The 19,776-nt window shown below is 42.9% G+C and overlaps 1 protein-coding gene across 19 annotated transcripts in view; it reads right to left on the bottom strand.

The window, feature by feature from the left end:
* Positions 1-19,776, bottom strand: part of CACNA1C (calcium voltage-gated channel subunit alpha1 C) — a 476,152-nt gene that overhangs the window by 47,910 nt on the left and 408,466 nt on the right. For 12 of the 19 annotated variants that reach the window (XM_042889407.1, XM_042889395.1, XM_042889394.1 and 9 more), the window contains 2 exons: positions 8,197-8,280; positions 7,488-7,571 (listed from right to left, as the gene is read on the bottom strand). In XM_042889407.1, coding sequence (XP_042745341.1) covers positions 7,488-7,571; positions 8,197-8,280 — 168 coding nt within the window. The remainder of the gene's footprint in view (positions 1-7,487; positions 7,572-8,196; positions 8,281-19,776) is intronic. The other 7 variants (XM_042889402.1, XM_042889410.1, XM_042889411.1 and 4 more) reach the window with 1 other exon arrangement.

Here is a 19,776-nt window from a genome sequence, read left to right as displayed (position 1 = left end):
ACCAACATTTCTTAAGCCAAAAGAGAAAAAAAATAAAGAAGAGGCCCCATCTTCATGACAAAAAAATACACAAACAAAACCAAAACACCCCTGTTCAAACATGGTTGTGCTCAGATAGTCTTACCGTACTTCCTTCTCACCAATATGTGCTAGAATTGTTGGTTAAATGTGGAAGGTGGTCAAATTTGAATTGATCTGAGCCTAATTTGGGGAAGAGCTGAGGGCAGCTTTGCTGAAGATCACCAAAGGCAAAATAAAGCTCCGTATACCACTGCTACAGCTCACAACCATGCTTCAACATGGCTTCTTGCATAGGGAATCTGTGGTGTGTTACCTGGGTTATTCTAGTGATAAAAACACTACCAGGCATTAAAAAAGGCAAATTCCATACCCCCCACCCCCCAACAATTTCATCAGTGGTTTTTCCAAAAAGAAAACAAGTCACATATACGTACATATACACACACACAGGGATAGCTCAGGACTACATACAACTTCTAGGATGGCAGCAGTAGGGGTATGACAACACGAATGTCAAAAGAAGCCATTGTGCTTCTCCAGCCCTTTGCTACATCATTTGGAGGCCTCTGCTACCCAGGTGGCATTTGAGAAAGAGAGATGGGAGGGGAAGGGGAAGGAGGTCTTTTCTGCCTTTTCCTGGAGGGTTGGGCAGACGAACTTGCAAGTTCTAGGAACCGCAAAGGTTTGTGTGACTGGTGGCAGCTGATGGCCAAAATTTGAGCAGCAAAGGGCGTGGAAGCAAAGAGAACCAGACAGGCAGAGACAGAGAGACAGACAGACAGACGCAGCGACAGAGATGAGTGCCAGTCCCAACTGAGGTGCAGGCTAGATGTATGTCGTCCTTCCACCGATCCTTGCTCCCATTGCGGGGTGTGTGTGTGTACAGGGTTGTGTCAGCGGGGCTGCCTGCTCCAGCCCTTGCAAAGACGGAATGCCCCAGGGCAGTTCTGCCCGGGTAAGGGCTGCAGGATTAGAGCCACTGGTTCTCTGCCTTCAGACACATTGATTGAGGGTGAAAATGAACTCGTGAGGTTTACTGTGGCTGGAGACGAGGGAGAGGAAAGCGAGGCAGAAAAGGAAGAAAGGAAGGGGCGGGTTAAAAGGGAAGAGTGCAGGAGGAGGTGAGAGGGAGACTTGAGTATAGGCTGTCAGATATTCCAAAGAATGGGAGCGGGAGCCCATGACAAATCAAATGAAGCCTCTTGACACCAAAAGCAGGATGACTGTAAGGAAAGCCTCCATGCGTCTGGTTTAAGCCTGAGCTGCTTCGTTCAGAAATAAAAGACTAAAGGGGAAATCTGTGCACAGATCTCCAAGTACTCTTGTCATCTGAACACCTTGGTACCTCCCTTACTGCATCTGTCCTCAGAACTCAACACAGCTGCAACCTCCAGATGACTTTCTATCAGTATTTGGGTATTTTCAGAAATGCCTCGTGTAATGCGCTCAGGCCTCCTGAACCTTGTAGACAAATAGCTAACCATACCTAGCAGGTCTGGACACAACAGACCTATCCAGCATTTTCCAGAGGAAGGAAAGCAGCAAGATGGGTTTGGGGTTTCTCTACCCTTCTTCATAGGGTAGTCATTTCCTGAAATCCATAGTTGCAGCACTAGGATTGGAACTAGATGACCTTTAAGGTCCCTTCCAACCCAAGACATTCTACAGTTCTATGTCTCCCAGATGCCACCATGGATAAGATCACACACCACACTGTGCCTTCCTGTTTTCTCCTTCTGTCATCTCTCCCATTTAAAAAATCAACAACTAATCGAACCAAAACCAAAATCGTTTCCATCAACTCTCAGACCTGTCATAATGCTTGCTCTTATGAAAACTTGTACTGCTTCCATTATGTCACACAAGCCACAAGTCAGCAATTCCTTATCCCTGGTACTTTCCTTCTTGTATCTGTGCACACCCCCTGACTCGTCACATCTGCAGAATCACACTGTATACCTCCCTTACGTACCTCCTTCTCTGTATATCGCTCAGCATCCACAGGCACACTCAGAGATAAAGGTGCTTTCACCGTCACTGAGCATTGTAGGTGGGATATGTACAGTCCAGATACTCTGGCTCAGTCATCCTCATGCACTCCCAGACGTGGTTGACACACACAGATGTACCCACACGTCCTTCCCTCCCCATCATCCTTTCAAGACAGACAGACTCAAACACATGACATCCCCATGGCCACTGATAGCTACACTTGCACTCTAGAGACATGCTCTCTCCTGACCATGCCTCTGTAACTCACACCTCTGCAGCCGTGAGCACGTGCTGCAGCTGGATGGACCAACCGGTGCCCACTCAGCTCAGCTATCAGCATCACTTAGGTTGCAAGCACTCAGCCACAGCCAGTCTTTGGTCTGACACTGGTAGGGGAAAGGATGAAGGAGAAAGGGCCCTATGGACTAGAAAGGTATTGTCTTCTCTTTACAGCTGAGAGGAAGGACATCGCATCAGTACCTTTTTCAGGGCCTGGCTGTTTTTCTCCCATCTCTTTGGGCACTGCAGCACAGAGCACAAATCAAACTTGATTTCCCCCTCTGATATGGCACAACAAATTGTAATGAGAAACCTTCTGTGCCTGGAGGAGGTGACAGCAGGCTGTCAGTCAGCTGCACAGCACTGAACTCTGGGCTGTGTTTGTTGATGTGGAAAGAAATGCAAGCCTCTGCCTCGAGCTACTTCTGGGATGATACATTCCAAATTTGCTAGCTTTTATTCAACTCCTGTAACATTTTCATTCCTATTGCTGTTACAATAGGTAGTAATTGTTTTTTATCACCATAATGTTTGCTTCCAAAGTGTTTTCAAAACACTAGAGATAATGCTTTTGTAACTTAGGGAATAAAGACAATTTCAAATTTGCTGATAGAGAGGCTGAGGTAGAAGGACCTAGGCAGGGCCCAAGTAATATGACCTGCAGGCCCTACCTCCTAGGTACTACTGCCCCATATACTACATCATCTTTCATTTTACTCCCTGATCATGCTTGGCCTTAGCACTTAGATAGAGTTCAAGCATGGCAGATGTGCTGGATGGACTGGATGATATTATTGGTCTTTCCAATCTTAATGATGCTACGTATCTATGAAAATCCCTTTTTCTTTTTCTTTTTTTTTTTTTTTTTTTTTTTTTAGTGGAAGATTTAGATTGGATGTCAGGAGAAGTTCTTTACCAAGAGAGTGGTGAGGTGCTGGGACAGGCTGCTCAGAGAGGCTGTGGATGCCCCGTCCCCAGAGGTGTTCAAGGCCAGGTTGGATGGGACCCTGGGCAGCCTGCTCTAGTATTAGATGTGGAGGCTGGTGGCCCTGCCTGTGGGGTTGGAACTTGATGATACTTGAGGTCTCTTTCATGCCAAGCCATTTTATGATTCTATGATTCAGATTTTAACCTCCCCCAGCATTCTTTAGTTACATAAGGAGTTTTGATATCCACCAGATATGCTTTCCACATGATCAGTGGTGTGAAATGCATCCCTGTATGTGTGTGGGACTGGCTGAGGGGACCTGGGAGGTGTTCCCAAGTTACAGTAAGCAAGGGGGCCTAATGTGATGCAATTTGATTTACCACTTGACATATTTTCTTACGATGGAGGTGTTTTAAGAGTGGGCATCCCTGAAGGACTTGGGAATGCTGAAGTCAAACTGGGGGCCTGCCTGATGAGCACATGCCTTCTCACTGTGTGTGAATACACAACCATGCCAACAAACATATGCTGAGTTTGACATGCAAGTCTACACTCACCCACAGGCATGCAGATGAACATGCCTGCATACAGCTATAGCCTTTCAGCCAGAAACACCCACCCATGAGCAAATTAAACTTGCACATTAGGGCAGCCACAATGGCTAAGAAAACAAATTCAAATACTCAGTTATATATAAACAACTCACATTTCTCCATCAGCAGTCAACCACAGCACAAATACATATTACTTTCATACACACTCTCTTTCCCACACACACGGATTCATGTCTGTGCACTCTCCTATGGATTTGTAACCCAAGTACATGTATCTGAACACATTCAGGAACATATACTACAACCAATGGAGTACACAGAGACCAACACATGCACACTCACATATATCTTAATGAAGGTTTTGGTCTGGGGAATTCCTTTTCAAGAAACAAAAATAATTGTCAAAAGGAATAAACAGAGCAAGGAGAACTGCTCAGCCTAAGCAAGCACATACCTACACGCACGCAGCGGTGCTGCTAGACAGGGCTCTCACCACAACTACAGCTATCGCAGCTCAGCCTCTGCCAGGCATGCCTTCTCTGTCTGCAGGCTTCAGGGAAACTACTCAGAGACTGAGGCTTACACGCCTATGGCCTCATGTCAGACCAACCTGTGCCAGGTCTCTCTGCCTTCCCTGACTGATTGCAGTGAAAACTGTCCCTCAGCTCCAAGAGCAGCAACTCCAAAGATTCTACCATAGTTGTCTGTCAGCTTCTAACGCCTTGGGCAAAAACATCTTACCTGCACCTGGCCAGACTAACTTCTCCAATTAGTGGAGTTTGTTGACATTTTTTTTTTTTCCTTTTTCAGACTCCAGGTCTAGCTGGAACAAGACAAGACAGTGTACAGAAACACAAGGCAGGGTTTGCTCAAACCCACAAACAGCAAGAAAGCAACAAGCTCCAGAGGAGAAGGGGAGAAGTGTATCTGATAAACTGCCTCACTCTGCTTGGGAAGATGACAACTGTCCATCCAAGATGGGCTGCTACTTCCAAAGCCCATCTGCCACAGGTGTAACATATCAAGTGCTGCTAGCAGGAAGGGAATCTGACAGGACAAACCAACATACAATACATTCTCTTATTCAATAAGGGTTATAAGTGCAAAGGGATTTCAAAACATTTCAGAACAAACTCCATCCATAGCTGCTGCTCATTTATCAGTGCATCAAAAGATTGTGCAAGTTTTTAGTGACAAACGTCAGAAACTAGTAGCAAAGGATTTGCCTAGATAAAAAGAGAGGATTTAAACATGCCAGGTAACAAAAAGACGTGTGCAGAAATCTGTAAAAACTGTATAGAAGGAAAGGATTCTTTAGAGGAAACACAGGGACCATCATGAAATGCTGTTTGTAGCCCGTATTAAAAGTGTCAGGGCCTCTCCTGCTGCCTCCTCAACTAAGACAGGCAATGGGTGTTTGAACAAAGGCATATCCTCCTTCCTCACAGACTTCTCTAGCAAGGTATGAACTTGCATTTAGACAAGGAATGGAAGAGCGGGGAAGCCTTGTCTGTGGTAATTAAACACATCAGTATGGATAGCCCTGGAGACTGAAGATCTGGATGTAGCCCAATTAGCAGGCAGAGTGACCTTCTCAACAAGGTGTGCCGAGTGTGAATGTGATTTATCCTGCTTACCTTTGGTGTCTGAGACCTGGCTGTCTAGACAAACCTGACAAACACAGACAACTCCATCACTGGGTGGGCACCTCCAGAGAGCCATTCATTTCCCCTGTCGGAAATACAGGAGGAACAGCTGGCCTGGGGAGAGGCGTTCTTCTGACCACTAACTATAGGAGGAAACCTGGGTGACTATGTCTTCCTCTCAGACCACTGAAGGATAATGGAATGTATATCAAAATGTTTTATACCATGACCTAAAAAGTTCTTTCATTTGTAGGAAATAAATGTGAATTTTGTTAAAAAGATCCATTAGATTTTCCTGCCATCACGGGGTTTGTGTGATACACTGGGATAAGCTGCTATTTACTTGGCAAAACAAAAGGATATATCTGTCTTCTACTTGGAAGGCTTTTCTACAGACTCGAATATAACAGTCAGGAAAATCTCACTGATATTTAGCAGAATTAATCTCTTTATAATTTCTGTGATTATTTCCTCACCATGTACAGTTCTGCCTCTGTGGATGAGAACTGAGTATTTTCACAATCTGAAGTCTACTATCAGGTGCCCTGTTTAGTTTTCTTGTGACAAATGCGATGCAGAAAGACTTTCACGTCACTCTTTAAAATTATCAACTCCAACCTGCTGATCATTATCATTTCCCTCTATAAATTCAATCCAATCCTAATCTCTCTTTAGAAAAAGGGTACTCTAAATTGCTTCCAGAATTCTGGGTGAAATTAGAGTGGAAAGCAGGGCATATAAAAGATGCAGGAACCAACTTCTCAAAAGACAAGGAAAATAGATTAGTGTCAAATCAAATATGTCATTCACCCAGTCTGAATCAAAGTATCAGAATTTGGATAAATGTCTTTGTTTCAGAATTAAAAAAAAAAAAAAAAGCAGAAATCAAAGTAGAATAAAAATATAACAACAATTTGTTTGGATCGTGATTTTTTTCCAAATTGCTGTTTACATTTTCTCCTAAAGACAACACTGAGTGAACACTGCTCTCACTTTTCTGCTTGCAATGGATTGCCTACACAGTACTTAACAATTCCAAGCTGGAATATTTATTCAACAGCCACATCACCCTGCAAATTCACGATGGGTTTGCCCTTCATTAACATCCTTACAGCAATTTTCTTTTGTTCTTGCTACATTCCTGGCTTTGCTAAGCTGGATTTTATAGTAAAATTTTAGTCTGTGGTCAGTGTTTCCTTTGTAGTCTTTATTTCAGGAATCTGTGTGCTTTCTGACTGTCCTTTGTCCATTTACTCAGTAATTCTATATCCATCCACCTCCACAGAGAGAGGAAAAAGCTTGCCTGACGTGATTTATTCCCTTGAACACCAGCTGTTCATTTCAGTCTCCATGGCTTTCTCAATCCTTCACCTGTCTGCTGAGAAGGGCACTGGTGGGGCCAATCAGTATCAGTTGTTCTGGTGGAGTTTGTGATATGGAGCAAACCGAACTGGGCTGAAACATGGTGCACTGCATTTCTTAGGGCTTTGTGTTCTGCTTTTAATTTATCTAGCTTTTCTTTATTTATTTTTCCTTTCAAATTACAGACTAAGTGTTAAGTGCCCGTTCCTCTAAACGGAGATGGTTTGGTCTTTATTTCCTTTGGAGGAAGCCTGGGTGAGGAGGCACCAGGAGGATTGTTGGTTTGGTTCCTGTAGTTCCACCTCGAAAGAACAGACCTTTAGATCTCTGTGGGGTGGAGGGTACCAAGCCACCATGGGAAGGGAAGCATAACACTGAGTAGACCAAAGAGCTGGCCTGGGACTTTTCTAGCAGCTTCCCATGGCACAAATAGCTTTTTCACTTACACTCCACATTTCTCGTCACTTTTCCTGCTATACAGTTTAATTCATGCCAGGCGGATTATGAAGGGAAGAAAATGATGCAACAGTCCTTTAAGTCGTTCCAGAAAACAAAAGAATAAAAACAAAACAAAACGAAAAATAAAGAAAAAACTCTGAAAACAAACTCAAAAGAAAGAGAGGAGGGGGAGGAAAAATAAAGAACCCGGGAAAGACAAATGAATGTTAGAGCAGGCACGATCATGGACAGACGCCAGCTACTTACGTTCACCTCGGTGATTGCTATATCAACAATGCTACCCACAACAATCAAGGCGTCAAATGTATTCCATGCATCACAGAAATAGTGCTGCATGTGGCAGAGAAGCCAAGGAAAGAGAAAGAGAGAAAGGAAGGAAGAGTGAAAGAAAGAGAGAGGGAGAGAGAGAAAGAGAGAGAGAGGGAGAAAGAAAAAGGGAGAGGGAGAAAAGAGGGAAAAAAAGGAAAAGGTAAAATAAAAACAAAACAAAACAAAACAAAACAAAGCATGAAAGAGGGAGAGAAGAGGAAAAAAATAAGAAAAGAAAGAGGTTACGTGGGCATATTAAATAGTCTCTTACCACTCTACAGTATTGATTGCTCAAAGCTCTGTAACGTTTCACATGTTGTAGGGTATCAACAAAAGCCTGGTTAGTCAGAAACTTACACTCAAGCATGACTACCTTTTGGAGGGAAAAAAAAGCACACACACCCCAAACTCTGTGCGCTTTCACCAGTCACAGCCTTGGGGCGAGCTATGACAAGTGAAAAAGAAGGAGGTGTTCCCCCCTCCTTTTTTTTTCCCTGGGAGAAGGAGAAGGACGACGGCAAGTTCAATAAAAGCATGACTAGAGGGAAAAGAAAATCAGAAAAAAAAAGAGAAAGAGAGAAAGAGAGAAGGAACAGCAGAGGAGGAGGAGGTGGTGGTATCCTGGGGAGGGTAGAGTAATACTCACATTAGTTTCACTGAGAATGACGTCTATAATGCTGCCAATTACGATGAGGAAGTCAAAAACATTCCAAGGATCACTAAAGTAACCCTACATAAGGAAGGGGCAGGCAGGATGGGGATTAAAAAGGAATGTTAGACAGACAAAAACAGTTCAAAATTACCATTAGAATTATTGCCCTGACACCTCAAGGGGTTTTCCTCCTAACTCTACCTGAGGCTTCTCAGGCCGTAGCATACTGCTGGCATCCCTCACCTGTGTGAATGGCCCTTCTCCAGCCAACACGATGTCAGGCCAGATACCCCTCACCTATGACTGAGACAGGGGTGAAGGGGAAGGCTGCTCTTGGGAGCAAGAGCTGACCACCAGGTCCTCCAAACATCTCTGATTCCTAGCCATATATGTCCCTTCCCCATCTGGTTTAGATTTGGCTGGGAAAGAGGACAGGAATGTTGTCCTGTACTTTCAAAAAATGCTCTCCTTCTGCCAGGGTGAATGTAGATTCACCTGTTCGTATGCCTCTGTGCTGGTGTGGAAAGCAGCAGTGTGCTGTGGTATGGCAGGGCAGAGGGCCCAGTCAAGTTGGAGATGTGTTATTTAAACAGATCCTTTTCTTTATCTTTACCCAGCCACAATGACAGCCATTAGCCTAACACTCGCTGTTATTAGTGCTTTAGCTCCTGTCTTAAAACTACAGAGCAGGACTGTATTTACGTTACCCTGAAAGCACATCTGCCCTACAAAATGAAAGTGTGAATGCAGCCTGTGCCTGCTGCTAGGAAGGGGTGAGGATGGGAGCAAAGTCATTTCTAACATGTGCTCAGAGTCAGACCTCTTGCTCACTCGTGCTGAAGATGCAGCATCACTGTGACACTGGCTATATAGGATGAGCTGTGACAGATTGGGTACCATATGCTAAGCTCATACCTTTGCTTTGCTGTGTAGGATTTCTTTGAGAGCCACCTCTGACACTGTCTTAAGCAGGGCTCAGGAGATTCTAATCATCACTGCTTGCCTTCCCCCATCCTGCATGATTTTTCATGGCCTGGGTCATAGGGATACAGGACCCTTTGGGAAAAATCCTGTTTAGCCCAGGTTCCATATGTCAATTTCCTCCCAGTTCAATGTCCTAAGCAAAAACCTCATATCTTGGTCCACTGAGCACCTAAACACCCTTGTTCTGGAGTCCTAAATGGAGGTAAGCCTCCAAAATCCTCTGTGCTCCTTTTATGTGTTTGGTTTTGTGAGCGTGGGCCGTCTGACCTCCCTGTTTTCCAGCTGCAGCATGTTTCCAGTGAGACTGAACCCAAGTTGCTCTGCCACTGCTATTCTTAGCCAGAGAGTCAGGTCATGGGTAGAGTGTCAGGCTGTGTTCCCAGGCAGTGTTGAAGAGAGCAAAAAATGAGAAAAGAAAAAAAAATCCCAGTAGTGGCACTGCATTAGCCATGCTTAGAAGTCTTAAATTGCTGTGGATCCAACCATAGGATCAGTCATTGGCAAAAAGTGTCTTTCTAAACTCTGAAATGCTGCCTAACAGGATGCTTTGAGACTCACAGTTATAACCTGTGTTTTGTGTTGGGCTGGAATAATGGAAAAAAAAATAAAATTAAAAACAGCAGAGAAGCCACTATCAACTGGTTCACACCAGTGAAGAGAGCTGATAAGAGAAGACTTTGAAATCTTCTCAGAACTAGAAAAAAACACCCTTCTTTCTGCAATCGGAAGCAGGCAACTCTCAGTGGATCTACACTGGGAGGAGTAATTGCACCATGGTTGCTCATGGCTACAAAATAAGCTACAACAGGGAAGAAGGAAACAGGAGCAAAAGCAAATTCAGAGAATATTATTATTCAGCGTCCAGCCTAGAAAATACACAACAAATATTAGAATGAATTCAGCAGTGATGTCCAGCATCGTTAGCAACCAGATGGACCTGGAATAAAACTGCAATTAGACTTCACCAAGAGAAAGGGGAGGGAGAGAACAGCAGATTAAAATGTAGAGGCAAATGCATTTTGAATAAATAAAGGACAGACACAGATCATACAGAGTTGCAGAAAGTGCCTTTGCAGCCTGATGCAACCTTGGCAGAGAAGACACTTGGAAGATCAAAGAGAATGGAGGAGAAAACAGACCCAATCCTCCTGCCCCATTCGTGTGCACGTTCCTGATGATGACAGTGGTGCTACTTATATCCAAATCAATACACTGAATGGCATGGCTACCCTTCCATTTCCTTCGCAAATTGAATAGATTGGGAACTGTTATGGACTTTTGCAGGAAGCCGAACAGCTCCAAAAAACAGTTTGTTTTTGGGTAGCTGCAAGGGTGAAGATCCAGAACGCATTGTTCACATCTTACCCATGAAAATGATGGCCCCCTATTTTTGAATTCGTTGTGGTTATTTTTACTATTTTTACCATAACTGCCATCATACTGTAAAGAGTATTTTGGGGGTAACCAAATCATTATTTCTTTTTACTAAGCAACTCTGGACACAAAACTTAACACAGCTGCTGTTCGAACAGCATTTACTGATGGTACAAAACCCAGGGGACAAGCAGCAGAGAATCCTGTCCTCAGATGACCACTGAAGCCAGTGAATTCAGCATCACTCCCAGTTGCAGGAGTGCAACTTCACTGGAATCAATGACATTGCATTGATATCGCTGGCACATCTCAGGAGAGATTCAGGCCTGGAAAGAAAAGGTGCCTTTTTCATTGCTGCCACAAGTAGCTGCTTTGGACACTTGTGTGATCACAGCGTATATCTGGAGTGACTCAGCTAATTCTGTGGAGTTGCTCCAGATTTACACTGTGAGCTCTTCCCCTGGGATGCTCTGCTGAGTCCCACCAGCCAGCTCCTTGCCTGAAAGCTGGGGTCACAGAACCAGCATGTCGCTGTGCAGCTGTCAGGTGGACTCAGAGAGCACTTCTCTTCCTCTTAGTCTGTTAGAAAGAGGACCTATGGGTAGGAATGTGGTTTTACTCAACCCCACATCCCATATGCCAGAGTTAAATTAAAGAAACACGTGAACTTTGAAACCTTTTTTTCCTCCTCACCTGCTCCCTCTGTTTCAAACAGAAAGGTGAAAAAGAGAAAGATATTATTCACAGAGAGAGACCTCAAAGAAAACAGAGAACATAGGTGCTTAATTTGTGTGCAGGATAGTGGGATCCTTCCTCAGAAAGCCTTGGCTCCTTAGAGACATTCACCTATGAATGGCCATGTGGTTGCTCAGCCCTAGGTCAGACCTCCTAATCTTGTTGGAGTGCACACTGAGAGTGAATAACATCATCCCCAGGGACTTGCCTCTTGTGACCTTAAAGGACCTCTTAGAGCCACAGTCCTTCCTGGAGTGTACCAGGGTGGATAATGAAGGACAAGCTGAATGAAGGGACAACTTTCACTCTAGTAAAGAGGCTGTATTTCCAAGCTGTTTTTCCCACCAGAAAGTTCTGTATGCTTTTCCCAAGGGGGTGGAGGTCTGACTGGAAACAAATTGATGGTATTGTTTGTTTTTGCAGGACGGGAATTTAGAGTGCAATACCACATTTTACCCTTAAAGGGAGATGTTTCACCCTGATTTAGCTGTATATACATGTCATGTTATGGCAGGCCAAGGGGCACGCAGGGGAAGGGTAGTCACCCTCTCCTGTGGGAGTTCTCTGAAGATCTGTGAAGCTTTTGGGGAGAAAGGAGGACAGAAAGAGACCAGGAGGATTGGAGTGAATATTCAGGAAGCGTGAAATAACCCCACCATTACAGCACATTTTTTTCCCCATTTTTTATTTCCCCCAAAATAGCGAAGAATAGTGAATCATCACATGATCATTATGTTAATGAAAGGCTGAGCATAAATATGCAGTAGCTGACTGGAATGGAATCTCATTTGTGCGAGGGGAGCAGACATTGTAGCATTTCGGAATGAATATGTCAATCATTTTTAGGTTTCCTAGTCACCAAGATTAGCTATGAACGAAGCTGGAGTTTGTTTTGGTACTAATGGAGGCATTGAAATCTCTGGAGACCATTTCTTTTTGACCATTCACTTTTTGTGAATATGAGATCCTAAATGCAGCATTTAAGATGTCTTGCCAACAGCAGGGAACATTGCCCACTGGAGCCTTTTCTGAAGGTCTGAGCTCAGAGTCACCCATGGCCCCAGGTAAGAACATAAGGTAGGCTGGGGAGCTATACACCTGTTCTGAAACACAGAGATCCTCAGTGGAAGGGCACTGCTTGAGTTGTAGTACCAGCTGGGTTATGAGCATCTGGCCCTCACTTCTGTATTTACTGACATGTAGTTTTTTATCTATCTGCTTAGTCGCAGGTTTTCACTTCTATCTCTTATGAGGTGGTTGGCAAAATTATGAAAACAAAGGGATTAAGGGCCAAAGGTGTCCGCTGGGTGGGAGCTGATGTAGGTCAAGTGCTCTCCAGCAGAAGCTCCTACAATGTCACAGAAAAACAAGGAGAGATATGTGTACATGTGTGTATACATGCATATATGAATACAGAAATGAAGTATCGACAGAGAGAAAATGGATAACTACAGGGCCTAAAAGGAAAGCAAACTGAAAACCTTGCCACCGTTGATCTGAAATGAACCAACATACTTAAATGACAAAAGGAAACAATAATCTTAATCAACTGGAAAGAATATGTAGGAAAGAGAGAAAGGGGATTATTTCCTGATACTCAGAAATATTCTGCTGGTTGTAAAGAGCACCAAAGCAAACTTTGCTGGTAACTTGCAAAATGAGATGAACACACGGTCTGGTTGATGCTTGCTTAGTACGTGAATTCTTTCCCAAAAATGCAGCAGGCTGTTTGGAATTCTGAGAATCAGTTATCAGACTCCATTAAAAGAGGATTTCCTGAGCAGAACTTTCATGAGGGACAGTTTCATTGGAAAACAGAATCAAGTCAAATGACATTTACACAGCACTATGACTCTTGGCATACCTTCTCACAGCACACTGGGGGGATTCAGAGGCATCCTGGGAAATCTTACAAAGCTACAATAGCTGATGGTGCCAAATGGCAATAATGAAGATTCTGTTATGCTGAGATACAGTTTAGCCAAAAAAGCGATCAGAGAACCTAGGAGATCCTAACAGAGAAGGAATAAAGGAAATGATGCAGCTGCTTGAAGCTCCTGACAGGCTGTGGGATAACAGTGTATGTTTACATACTGTCTATCAGCTCTCATCCACTGATGGATTAATTCTGAGACACAGGCTCCCTGCAGTTCACCTACCAGTCACTGTAATGAGTCATTGCTGCAGGGAGTTGCACAAGTCCCCCCTGTACTCCACCAAATCTTCTTGCAGGCAGGAAGCAAGGAGAGGAGCTTTTCAGCCATCAGTCTGTTCCAAAGGTGTGTTCGGATCTGAAGAGGTCTCCTACCTCTTTCTACTCATTCCATAAGAAAATCAGACCAATTTATGAAAGAAGACAGATGCTGAATGATGTTGATATTTTCCTTTATCCTCTCTGACTGTTTCATTCTTTCTCTCAAAATTCCTGCATGAAGATGTCAGTGAAAACAGACAGACCCTTGGGGTCTGAGGGTACTAAAGACCTTTTTTTGTGCTCTCCACACCTACAGATAATCAACATATTGTGAAGACAGACCTGGAGCAGTCTGCATCATATTTGTTCTATGAACTGGGAATTCCCATTTCTAAATATTACAACTCAGATGATTCCACCAGAATTACATTTTCAGTATAGTCCCATGAGTCTCTCCATACCCATCAATGTGGAGGCACAGTTATCTCACACCTTTATATATTTCTTTTCCTCTAAATTAACCAGTAGTATGTAAGCACTCAACGACATGGGAGGTTTGAAGTGCAGTGTTGTGGTCACAAGCCCTCCAAAGGCTGGGATGGAATCATCACAATGTGGAAGCATTTATTAGGGAGGCATCTCTTATTGTTGAGAATAATTGTATTTCAAGACAACAGTCTGGGAAGGTCTAAGGAAATGCTAACAGCAAAACTTGCTGAAACTGGATGATTCAAGTAGCTGACCCTGATGTCATTTTTGGTCTGGATTGCTCTTAGCTGCCTTTGAAGGGAGGGTGAGAAATGCCTGAGAACAATAATGCCAAAAGTCTCCATGGTATAAATGCATGAAAATGGAGGCAGATAAAACTCTCTTATCAATGCTGTTGGCCGTAAAAAAACCCAAACATCCAAACCCAACAAAACCACACTTGACTTTCCTACAAGTATGTTGTGACATAGTAATACCTTCTGAGGAGTTGGGTCATTTCTTTCAGGAGCACTCATTTTTTTTCACTGCAATCATTCAACAATCATTGCCCTGCAGTCAGAAAACAGACTTGTTCACAGCAAAGAGAAATAAGCTCAACACTGGTCTTACTGGAAAGACTGAAAAGTGAATGTGATGGCTAGCTATATCTGAATAGATCATTTATCACAAAACGGATTCTGTGAGAATTTTGCTGCCAAATCCCATTAGGAGAAAGCTGTAAATACTCAGACTTTGCAAGGTCTGGAAAAAGTAGGTCTTAGTAAGAATGAACAAATAGCTTGTGAAGGCAGTAAACCGGATCATCAGCATGAAACAGCGTTTAGAAAAGAACAAAAGGATGGGCCTTGCTATCTAAGTCTGTCTTCTAAAGTAGGACTGACATTCCAGCTTGGGGGAGAATGATTCAAAAGAACATAATCGGTGTTGTCCAGAGTGGAGAAACACTTTCTGTGAGAAGATGAGATAGTGGCAGGTAATGAGGGAATTCTGAATACAGGGCTGGATTTGGAAGAATTTCTCTTGTCTCTGTATGCACTATGGGAAAAAGCTCTGACATGGTTGCTGCATGGTGAGTTGCATACTCACTGGAAGAAAGACACAGTCTTCTAGAAACAGGCTATTAGGTATGGCTGGTAGGTTTTCCAATAGTTTATTTTTTTTGTTTAAGTTGCCTCCATTTTTGGAAAAAGCTTGATTTTATATGTATTAGAGCATTTAGTAAAATAACATTTTCTTTCATGTTGTCAGTCCGTCAAACACAACTTCTCAAAAGTGGATGTTTACTCTAATTTACTTCCTTGGGGAAGAAGGAGTATAGAGAACTAAAGTCTCTAAATCCTAGAAAAGCCGGGTGGACAGAACAGAGAAATCAGCTCCTGGCTTTAATTGCAGTGACCATCTGGCAGTGGAGGTGTCATTTCCTAACGCAACAAACAGTTCTTACCAGAGGCCGTATCACAGCCTGTTAGTTGGCATCATTCCTGCACAGAAAGAAGATTCACATCTGTGAGAACTTTTAACCCTTTAAAATATCCTCACATAAAGTGACAGGGAGTTCGGATTTTTCTTGGGAGAGTGAGAACAAGTCACTTTTCCCTTGAGTTGTTCCCTTCACGTGCTGCTGCTGACGTTGTCTCTGCTGTTGTGAATGAGACCCCAAGAGCACCATCCCACTGGGCTTTTAACACTGTGTGAATAATTTTCTGCATTAAATAATTAAGCATAATAGCTAATTCAGTACTTCCCACACTGTTGCTCTGTGCAGTCATATCATTATTTTTGATCATTCATAATGGCATTAAAACCCTCAAGTGCCAGACTGAAAATAAATCTGTCACAATGTTGCAGTAATAGGCAAATTCTCTGGGTAGGTTTGCTGCGAAGGAAATGGTCCTTTCTCATTGAACATCTTATGCAGTTTCTTTGACCTTTTTTTTCTGGATTCTCCATTGATCCTTCAGAAGGCTGCAGGATTCATGTCACTTTGGCTGATGTGTGTTAGAAATGTCATGCATTCTATGCAGTAATATTTAGAGGAGCTATTTGTGGGCAAGGAACTGGTGGCTTCTTCCTTCAAGAAGAACATCCTGCAGCTAAACAATGAGTGTAATGTGGAAAGCACAGATCAAATTGCATTTTTATCCCTCACCGATTGCTTCTATCATGACACCAGACTTTTCCATAAAGTATGTTCTGTTCACGTATTCCATTCTTGGTCTCTTCTGTGGGGACAGCAACAAGCAAGCTGGCTGGGATTGATACTGCTAGTGCCCTTGTATGACAGATCTTCCAGGAAGAAATTGGAAAGAGACTACTATACTTCATGCTGGATGTCAACCAGTGTTCAGAAGGAAGACTTTGATGCCTTCTGACCCAGAAGTATGGAAGACCTGAACAAAAGGTATGGGCTAGGCTTTACTGCAACCTTCCACCACCAGCATGGTTCCTTCTGTTACATTCACCTACCAAATGCTTTCATGCTGTAAGACTTGTTCGGGTGGAGTCACGCCTATGCCACAGAATCATAGAATCATAGAATGACCTGGGTTGAAAAGGACCGAAATGATCATCCAGTTCCAACCCTCCTGCTATGTGCAGGGTCGCCAACTACCAGACCAGGCTGCCCAGAGCCACATCCAGCCTGGCCTTGAATGCTTCAGGAATGGGGCATCCACAATTTCTCTGGGCAACCATAAGAGTATTCACAATAGGAAAACCTTATTCTGGTACTACTTTGCTTTATTTCAAAGTGCTGGGAATGACCAGACTTCCTCTCTCACACAAACTCAGGAACCGGAGAGGAAGTCAGTGAAATGTAGAAGTATCAAAGAGGATTCGCTGTACTTTCACATGATGGAGAAGGTAGTTTTTTTTCTTGTTGACACTTGTGGAAATTGTTACTAAAATGACCTAAACCTCAAGTGTTCTCCTATAGGTCTTTGTTTTCCATACTAAACTGGAGGATTTGCTTTTTAAAGCTCTACAGCTGCATCAGGTACACTGTTCAGCTTACTAGGTCAGTACAGTAAACAGGATGCAGTTCCTCTTTCTTTTTAATGTCACTTCTATGTCATACGTCTGCAGCAGACTCCTGAATATCTTCACTCTAAGGCCTGGAATAACAACAGCCATGTTTTGGCCCTGGACTAGTGGGATGCCCTTCCAAATTCTGCAGCTAAGTCTGAAAGCCAGCCTTATGTGAGAGTGGCATGGACAGCTGCAAAAGACTTGGTTAGCCTCTCTTTTCCTTCCTTTCTCTTAGATAAATGGCATTTCTCTCAATTCAAGCAAGCAGAGTTGAGAAGCAGGTCTACCTGATGACCCTCTGTTCTTACCCTCTATATGAATATAGGGTAGAGATGACCTTACCTTCTAAGTACACATTAATTATAGAATCATGGCATCATAGAATGGTTTGGGTTGGAAGGGACCTTTAAGATCATCTAATTCCAACCCCCTTGCTATAGGCAGAGACACCTCCCTCTAGACCAGGTTGCTCAAAGCCCCATCCAGCCTGGCCTTGAATGCTTCCAAGGAGGGGGCATCCACAGCATCACTGAGCAACCTGTGCCAGTGTCTCACTACCCTCACGGTAAAGAATTTCTTCCTAATATCTAGTCTAAAATTATTATATTTTACTTTATTACGTTTTTATTATTTATTTTTATATTCTACATTCTATTTTATATTATAAAGTTATTATTACAAATATTTCTTGACTTTACATCAAGGTCATCTAAACATGCTGTTTTAACATAGAATACTTTCAGTATTTGCTTTTGCAGAAAGGACTTAGAAAAGATTATCTTCCTTCCAGACCTGCAGACATGAAAGGCTTCACATGACACATATGCTATGCAAAATGCATGAAAATCCTCGCAGACAAGTAATCAGAGTGAAGAGAAAGCAGAGGAGTAACGAGGGATTGAGATTTTTCCCTTTTCTAGTGTATTTCCAAAACCCTTGGGCCTGAATCAGCAGTTTTAGGAGAGCCTCAGACTGAATGCATACACTCAGTGCAGTGTCTGGCCATGCTCTTGAGAAATGTGAGGGATTTCTACTCATATGGCTGCAGGGCTTGTTGAAGCAGCTGACAGTAATTTCAGCTAGCTACTGGTGATATAAAAGATACAGTGGAATATTCAGTTTCTTCAGTCTTCACTCAGATAGGAGATGGGGTGAAAAAGGAAAGTATTTCTAGGGAAATGTGCTGATGTTAACCTTTTGCAACAGAGCTGAGATTATTCCAGAGAAGTGGGGGAATGCATCGCACCCAAATTTTACAGCAAGCTGTTTTGATAAAACAGTGCACAGGAAGGCTCTTGTGGCTGAGATACTGATGTGTTTGAACATGGAGGCCTGGGATGTCTGCCAGGGAACTTCAATAAAATGTTGAAGCACAAAAAGTTGTTCATTAGCTTAAAAGCCATGCATTTTAATTCCCTTCTTCATTTTTAGAAACAACTTCTTGTGCTCATTTTTCCTTTCAGTTCTCTTTCTGTTCTTTTCCTTGCATCCATTTTTCCAATCCTTTAATACTTTCCTTTCTCTGGATCTTGGGTTTGTGTTTTTTCACATCAAGGTTTGGTTTCCCTCTTGTTTTCTTCCCAAACATAATTCTTCCTATTTATATTGTTCTCTCACATTCTTCAATTCATAGGCTCTTACCTGACTATTTCTAGTTCTCTCCATGCTACTTCTTCCCCAGCGTAATCATCTGAGATCACTTGTTCTGTTGAATCAAGTGCATTTTTTTTCCCAGCCACAGATCCAGAAACATATCCATTTCTCTTCCCTTCTTTTGCCTTTTTATACACTTCTTCTCATCAAATGCAAAGTGGTGGTTGGAGATTGCACTTCCTATTGCATCTGGTAGATGCATCAGTCAGCAAACACTCCATGTCCAGATGCTGCCCCCACCCAAAATAGAAAGGATGGCACTGCAGTTGAGGATTTAAACTATTAGAAACCAATTATTTAGGTGAAGAAGCTGCCAAAGGCAGCAGAGAAAAATCTACAAATAGTCTTTTGATTGTGTAGCCCAGGTCCTTGAAAAGGAGGCAGCTGCCTGCACCATGGGCTCTGCAGGGCACTGACTCTGAGGCTGTGGACAGCGTGACAGAAATCAGGGCTTTATTCTTCCTACACATTTACACAACCTATACTACAAATTTATATCACTATTCTTCATCCTAGACCATGGGATTTTTAACCAAATATGATTCCTCTGTCTGTTGGGGGGACCTGCAGTGTATTCAGCTGTGGGCAAAAGACCACTCTACTGTAATCAGGTTTCCTGACTTTTTTGTATTGATGCAGAACATCTTTGTCTTCTCTGTATAAGCTGGGAGAAATAAAATACTGTGATGAATGATGCCAGGGTAGCATTCTAGGCTACAGAGGTATTTCTGAAGGTACTAGAATGAAGAACTACAAAAAGCACTAGATTTCCAAAGCTAACTGATCTTGTCTCAATGGTGCAGGCGACAGATTGGATATAAATTTCAGTTGTTTGTGAAAATGCTGAAGCCTCTTTCCTGACCAAGAAATGACTGATCATTATCATGGTGAGAAAGAAGAATGCAAGTAGAATGAAGCAGGCAGTGTGACTTCAATAGAGACTGCCCAGAGATCTGTTTATAGGCATAAATATACCAGAAATGGAGTAGTAAAAAGGGAACAAAATCAGATGAGTCATTTTGCAGGTTTGAGAAGAGATATCACTGCATTAAATGCAGGATAAATGCTGAGTGATAGTGCTTAAAGAGGAATAAAGAGGGTAAATAATTCAGGGGAGA

Source organism: Lagopus leucura, unplaced genomic scaffold, assembly GCF_019238085.1.
Source record: "Lagopus leucura isolate 7727_CA_CO unplaced genomic scaffold, USGS_WTPT01 Super-Scaffold_100159, whole genome shotgun sequence".
Lineage (NCBI taxonomy): Eukaryota > Metazoa > Chordata > Aves > Galliformes > Phasianidae > Lagopus > Lagopus leucura.
This window is presented reverse-complemented; position numbering and strand designations above follow the sequence as displayed.